Below are 7858 nucleotides of genomic sequence, written 5' to 3' on the forward strand. Positions count from 1 at the left end.
TTATAAGACATTATAAGGGGGTCTTTCAGGTTGACCTATTCCATTCAGTTAGACCTACTTGTCCTTGTAAAATATAAAACAGCCCATATAAGGAAAATACATTCTCCTCATCATTTGTTTCAGGCTAGCAGTATGTATGGCTATCTGAATGGTCTCATCATGGGTTGATACCCTCTGCCCAACCCTATATTTAGTAAGGAAGTTCTTACTGTTTATTATACTGAATATAAAAATAAACAACAAAAATATAAATGCAACATGCAACAATTACAAATATTTGACTGAGTTACAGTTAAGGAAATCAGTCATTTGAAATACATTAATTTAGGCACTAATCTATGGATTTCACGTGACTGGGATATACATCTGTTGGCCACAGATACCTTTTTTTTAAAGTAGGGGCGTAGATCAGAAAACCAGTCTGTATCTGGTGTGACCACCATTTTCGTCATGCAGCGTGACACACCTCCTTTACATAGAGTTGATCAGGCTGTTGATTGTGGACTATGGAATGTTTGCCCCACTCCTCTTCAATGGCTGCACAAAGTTGCTGGATATTAGTGGGAACTGTAACATGCTGTCGTACACGTTGATCCAGAGCATCCCAAACATGATCAATGGTTGACATGTCTGGTGAGTATGCATGGAATGCATGGAAGAACTGGGACAATTTCAGCTTCCAGGAATTGTGTACAGATCCTTGCGACATGGGACTGTACATTTTCATGCTGAAACATGAGGTGATGGTGGCAGATGAATGGCACAACAATGGGCCTCAGGATCTCATCACAGTATTTCTGTGCGCTCAAATTCCCATTGATAAATTGCCATTGTGTTCATGGTCCGTAGCTTATGTCTGCCCATACCAAAAACCCACCGCCACCATGGGGTACTCTGTTCATAATGTTGACATAAGCAAACCGCTCGCCTACACAATGCCATACAAGTGGTCTGAGGTTGGAGGCAGCTTATGGTAGAGAAATGAACATTCAATTCTCTTTCAAAAGCTCTGGTGCACATCCCTGCACTCAGCATGCCAAATGCACACTCCCTCAAAACTTGAGAAACCTCTGGCAATGTGTTGTGTGACAAAACTGCACATTTTACAGTATTGTCCCCAGCACAAGGTGCCCCTGTGTAATGATTATGCTGTTTAATCAGCTTCTTGATATGCCACACCTGTCAGGTGGATGGATTATCTTAGCAAAGGAGAAATGCTCACTAACAGGGATGTAACAAATTTGTGCAGAAAATTTGAGAGAAATAAGCTTATTGTGCATTTTGAGAATTTCTGGGATCTTTTATTTCAGCTCATGAAACATGGGACCAACAGTTTACATGTTGCTTTTATATTTTAGTGTATAATTAATACTGCTCTTAGCTTAGTTCAACCTAATTCCAATAGACATACATATTTATTTGTATTCATTGAACCATACAGTAAATTCCTATATATGCAATTTTGATTATTCCACAAGGACTATGGGAATTGATTAATATATATTCTGGTTTTCACAGAATATTCAGGATGTTTTTAATATTCTGAATGTTTTTATTAGTGACCATTTGTCCAGAGGGTATCATCTGTCTAGAGGTTTACCAATAGAAACGGATTGCTTTTCTCATTGGAACACAACACAGATGTGCACAGCAGGACTCCTTAAAGTGCTTTTATTGGAAAAATCAATTCTCTGTTATTTCCACCCCTAAAAAGGACTGGCTTTGAAAATCAACATTCTTTAAAGGAGGTTACAATTAAGGCCTGAAAAGATGCAATAGTTTGGGAAGAGAAGGAGCCCAACACACATATTATGCATGTCTCAATTTGTCTGTTTTTTTAGTCTGCCTTTGTTTTTAGGTTGATAGGCAGGAGGCCGTTACCTAAATTCATGAATGGGGATCTAGCTACACAAGTCAGGCAGCAGAGACTTGGCAGGATACTCTCCTTTCCTAGCATAGTGGTGAAGCCAACATAACCTAATTCCTCAGACACAGCTTCGTGTGTGTGAGTGTGTCTATGCGTGTGAGTGTATGTGCATGCGTGCGTGTGTTTTGCGAATGAAAAGTACATGCTCCCCTTTGGGCACAGATGCCAATTCAACGTCTACTCCACGTTGGTTCAACATGATTTCATTGATATGAGGTGGAAACAACGTTGATTCAACCAGTTTGTGTCCAGTGGGTCAGGAAACATTCCTATCCTGAGCTGGTTAAAACCATATTTCACTGTGGGTGGTGATATCAATTTTTTATGAAATGTTGGCACTGTAGCAAAGTTGTGGACAACAACTGCATGAAAGAGGTATTTTGATAGTAGGGAAAGTGGATCGCTTATGTTGTAATGTCTGTCTTAGGCTTAACTTGCGAACTTGATCCGACCTGGAAGGGATTGTGTGAATGTGTACGTATACAGACTAGATACCTGGTTGAAAACTTGGATCAGTGTCTGGATAAATATACCAAGTGTGTGTACTTGGTAACCATGGTCATGCCTGTTAAGGATTGTCCCAGTTTCTTGATTTCCTCTTTGGAGAGCTGGAACAGTCAGGAAGCTTGAAATATCTCAGCTGCCTTTTCTTAGCTTCAGCAGTTTCCCTTAACTCCAGGATCCACCCCTGACGGTTCTGTTCTGTGACCCAATAAGCTCGTGAACCATATCTTTGCCAAGTATGTTGGCACAATCATACCAGAGTTTTAATAAGTTCACAACCCAACCCCATTTGTCTACGTCACACAGATTTGTATGTTTTCTTCTAGATAATCTTCAGGTCAGCTGGAGTTCCTCCTGAAGTTAGAGACAAAAATACAAGCCCTGGCTTGCTGTGTCCCGCAGAGAAATCTCTGATTCTCCATGCATAACTAAGGGGACTTTAGGTCCACCCGATCTTCATTCAGCTGAGCTACAGTAACTCTGTATTGTGGGCTTTTTACAAGCTAGAGACTATATGTAGGACAAGGGACTTTAAAGTAGCTGGCAAGCATAGGGGATATTATTGTCCAGTCAGAGGGTTTTAATTTCTTCAGTGTCATCTCTCTGGATAAGAGAAAGAGAGATATTTGTCTTTTTTATGAAAATAGGGAGTTCATGACCAAATTTAAAGGCTGTGCATTGGAAAAACAGAAATTAATGATTACATTTGTTATTTAATGTTGTTGCCTGTCATTATTTGGGTCATTCCACAATTCAGTGTCTATTAAGAAGTGTAACTTGATTCCACTTCATTTTAGCATTCTGTCATAATGAGCACATGTTCAGGAACATGTTTCCCATCTCAAGAGGTTCAATTTAAAAAATGACAATAGTAAAGTAGCAGGGTTGACCGTAACAGGATTGCCAATTCCATCATGAATCAGCCATGAATCCCCTCATGACAGGGGGAATGGAAGCTTGTTGTTTGCAACTGGGAGTGGCAATTGAATGCAAGCTTCACAAAAACTCAATTAAATTGATAAAACATTTCTAGCCTGTCTATCTATAGGTAAAAGGCTTGACGTGTTGTACTCAACCCGCTCAGTTTTTCACCACAAAATACCAGAAGATTGTCCAAAAGAGTAGAACCAGCTATTAGATGTTCAATATTTCTCGTGAAAAAAATATATTTTAAAAGGAGTAACTTCACCATATTAAAATGATAGTTAAGTTCACTTAACGGAGCTGACCTTCAAATGAGGGACAGATGTAAATGAGTCACCAATCACATGAAATAAATAATCATCTTCAGAAATGACTTTGTCAAAGCAACAAAATAGCAATGTTGGTGAAACTTGGAGACATTTTTGGATTTAGTGGGTTGAAATCTTCCTAGAACTGACATGGTGTTGATGAAGGGACATGTCAAAATGTTGAATTATTTTTTTAGAAAGAATTTATTGACTTCTCAGTCTGGTATAAGGAACTTCATTTAATATAACAGGCTTTTCAAATTCAATATTGGTTCACAATTTCTACTTAAAATATCAAATGGATAATGGAGTCCCTCTCTATTCTCATCCACACAACAAATTATTGTATGCTATTATTTTGTCTTTACTGTTACGAACATTGGCTGAAAGCTAGGTGAACCATTCCTTGATTGAAATGGAAATATTACCATTTCAAAAGAAGCGGCATTGACCATTATAGCAACGTTTCGACTTGCAGTGGCATGTTATCTCTCTATCACACAGATGTCAAACTCATTCCATGGAGGGTTGTCTGCAGGTTTTCACTCCTCGCTTGTACTTGATTGATCAATTAAGGCCACTGATTAGGTAGGAACTTCCCTCACCTGTTGTCTAGGTCTTAGTTGGACACAAAATGAAAGGAAATGCCCAAAACCAGCAGACACGCGGTCCTCCAGGAATGACCTGCTTTCTCAGATCAATTGCAAAGAAAACAAATTACTAAAAAACGTATTTGATTGGAAAATAAAATCGACAATTAAGTGTCTTTCTAATAGTATCTCTCAGATCACTCACCCATGTCTCTGTCTCTCCTGTGCAGGTGGTTCGGGCGCGACTGCAGGAGCGTGGTGTGGTGGTCCGAGATGTGAAGCTGAACGGTTCAGCAGCCAGTTATGTGCTCCACCAGGACACGGGCCTGGGCTACAAGGACTTGGACCTCATCTTCGGTCTGAACCTGACTGATGACAATACCTTTCGTGTGGTCAAAGACGTGGTCCTGGACAGCCTGGTGGACTTCCTACCTCCGGGGCTCAGCCGTGTCTCGCCCATGACCCTCAAAGAGGCCTACGTCCAGAAGCTGGTGAAGGTGTGCAACGACACAGACCGCTGGAGCCTGATCTCCCTCTCCAACAACACGGGGAAGAACGTGGAGCTGAAGTTTGTGGAATCCCTCCGAAGGCAGTTTGAGTTCAGCGTGGACTCGTTCCAGATCGGCCTGGACTCACTGCTGCTGTTCGACCGCTGCTCAGAGACGGCCATGTCCATGTCTGAGAGCTTCCACCCCACTGTGGTCGGAGAGAGCATGTACGGGGACTTCCAGGAGGCCTTGGGACATCTCTGCACCAGGACCATAGCCACGCGCAGCCCCGAGGAGATCCGGGGCGGAGGACTGCTGAAGTACTGCCACCTGCTAGTGCGGGGATTTAAACCGGACTCAGAGGCTCAGATGAAGCTTCTGCAGCGCTATATGTGCTCACGCTTCTTCATCGACTTCCCGGACATTGGCGAGCAGCAACGGAAGCTGGAGGCGTATCTCCAGAACCACTTCAATGGCATGGAGGACAAGCGCTACGACTGCCTGGTGACGCTGCGGCATGTGGTGGACGAGAGCACCGTGTGCTTGATGGGACACGAGCGCCGCCAGACACTGGCACTGATCTCGGCACTGGCGCTACGGGCCATGGCAGAGCAGAACGCCATCCCGGCCCTGGCTAACATCACCTGTTACTACCAGCCGGCGCCTTATGTCAGAGACGTCAACTTCAGTAACTACTACATAGCGAGGGTCCAGTCGCCCATGAGTAGCTCTTATAGTAACTCTTACCACAGGACATGGCTGCCTTGTAGCTAAATGAGGTGGATCAGTGGAGCGTAAGGGGACTATGTTTTTTTTTAAGCTTCTAGTTTCCCAAATGGTAGCCTATTCCCTATGTAGTGCACTACTTTATATTACCAGGAAACTATATAGGGAATAGGGTGCCATTGTAGACGCACCCTCTGTCTTATAGTAACGTGAGCTGAGCAGTTCGATAGAGTGCTTTGCTCAGTCCACCTGTAGCAAAATGGCTTCTTGTGGGAGACTTGAGGACGACGTCCACTGAGGACCAAAAAAATAAAAAATTGTATTGTATCTTTTTGCCAAATCTTCAGTTGCAACCCATCCCACTAAATTATATCAATGAATACTGCTGTAAATCTGATTTGAGCCGTTGTTATGATGTTTGTTCTTTTCTGTTCTGAAGCGTTGGCTTCTTTTGATATATGTATGATGGAGACTGGTGGTCTATTTTGATGTGTGTAGAATGGTTGAAATGTGATGGAAGAACTTTTCAGCTTCCCAGTCTTGAAGTATATTTGGATCCATAAAAGGAAATGTAAATAAGAAACCAGGAAGCTGTATTCTGTTCTGACTGTGGTTTCAAATGGCCTTTTCCTTAAAAACGTAAGGACCAAAGAATTCAGTTCTTCTTAAAACAGACTTTTGTGATTCTAAGTGCCTGAAAAACCAACCGACATCTTATAGTAGTTTGATCTGTAAATGAAATAACTGTATTTGAATCTATTTCACCCAGGTTACTGTACATTTCTATATCCAGGGTCAGGGTATTTCCTTTTCAAATAATAAAACATTTAAATGGAAACATTGGTATGATTTCTTTCTTTCTCAGTCTACACATTCATAATGGTTTCAAGAATATGTTGTATATGTACTGGACGCACACTATATATACAAAAGTATGTTGACACCCCTTCAAGTTAGTGGATTCTGCTATTTCAGCCCCACCCGTTGCTGACAGGTGTATAAAATCGAGCACACATCCATGCAATCTCCATAGACAAACATTAGCAGCAGAATGTCCTTACTGAAGAGCTCAGTGACTTTCAACATGGCACCGTCATAGGATGCTACATTTCCAGCAAGTCTGTTCATAACATTTCTGCCCTGCTAGAGCTGCCCCGGTCAACTGTAAGTTCTGTTATTGTGAAATGGAAACGTCTAGGAGCAACAACGGCTCAGCAGCGAAGTGGTAGGCAATACAAGCTCACAAAATGGGACCGCTGAGTGCTATTGAGCGTAGCATGTAAAAATAGTCTGTCCTCAGTTGCAAAATTCACTACCAAGTTCCAAACTGCCACTGGAAGCAAAGTCAGGACAATAACTGGGAGCTGGGAGCTTTATGAAATGGGTTTCCATAGCTGAGCAGCCGCACATAAGCATAAGATTGCCATGTGCAACGCAAAGTTTCGGGCTGGAGTGGTGTAAATCTCACCACCGCCGTGGAAACGCATTCTCTGGAGTGATGAATCACGCTTCACCATCTGGCAGGCCGACGGACGAATATGGGTTTGGTGGATGCCAGTAGAATGCTACCTGCCTGAATGCATAGTCCCAACTGTAAAGTTTTGTGGAGGAGGAATAATAGTCTGGGGCTGTTTTTCATGGTTCGGGCCCCTTTGTTCCTGTGATGGGAAATCTGAACACTACACCATACAATGACATTCCAGACAATTCTATGTTTCTAACTTTGAAGTAACAGTTGGTGAAGGCCCTTCCATGTTTCAGCATGACAGTGTCCCCGTGGACAAAGCAAGGTTCATACAAAAATGTTTTGTCGAGATCGGTATGGAAGAACTTGTCTGGCCTGAACAGAGCCCTGACATCAACCCCATCGTACACTTTTGGAATGAATTGGAACACTGACTGTGAGCCAGGACTAATCGTCCAACATCAGTGCCCAACCTCACTTATGCTCTTCTCTCTGAATGGTAGCAAGTCCCTTCAGCAATGTTCCACATACTTTTGGTTACGTTGTGCATCTAATGGGTTCCAGCACATCCCATTGGAATGAGAAGACACTGACACAAACATGAAGGGCGAGTAGGTGAAGTGTCTGTACCTGTATGCCTTAACAGAGACATTCAAGGTGCAATCTGCGATATTTATAGCTATTTAATCCTTTCCATTAACGGTATACCTATACACATACCCCATCCCTCAGCTTTATAGAATGCCGGGGCTGCTGTTTGTTGAAACACAAATGATCCCATCGGTCTGACACCAATGCCCGAAGACACATACAAACGCTTCCTTGTTCTGTTCCCGCCCCCTCAGCGTTACCATGGGAATCTGAATCCCCTCTGCCCTCATAGCCATCCATACATTAGCCATTTAGTTCCGCCTGCATGTCATCCA

The 7858-nt window shown here is 42.6% G+C and overlaps 1 protein-coding gene across 1 annotated transcript in view; it reads left to right on the forward strand.

Annotated features, from left to right (window-relative positions):
* Positions 1–6299, forward strand: part of LOC124043382 (terminal nucleotidyltransferase 5A-like) — a 13267-nt gene extending 6968 nt beyond the window's left edge. The window contains exon 2 of the mRNA XM_046361953.1: positions 4484–6299. Within this exon, the coding sequence (XP_046217909.1) occupies positions 4484–5515 (1032 nt within the window). The 3' untranslated portion in view covers positions 5516–6299. The remainder of the gene's footprint in view (positions 1–4483) is intronic.
* The last annotated feature ends 1559 nt before the right edge of the window (positions 6300–7858 follow it).

The sequence above is a fragment of the Oncorhynchus gorbuscha genome, linkage group LG09 (assembly GCF_021184085.1).
Source record: "Oncorhynchus gorbuscha isolate QuinsamMale2020 ecotype Even-year linkage group LG09, OgorEven_v1.0, whole genome shotgun sequence".
In the NCBI taxonomy this organism is placed as follows: Eukaryota; Metazoa; Chordata; class Actinopteri; order Salmoniformes; family Salmonidae; genus Oncorhynchus; species Oncorhynchus gorbuscha.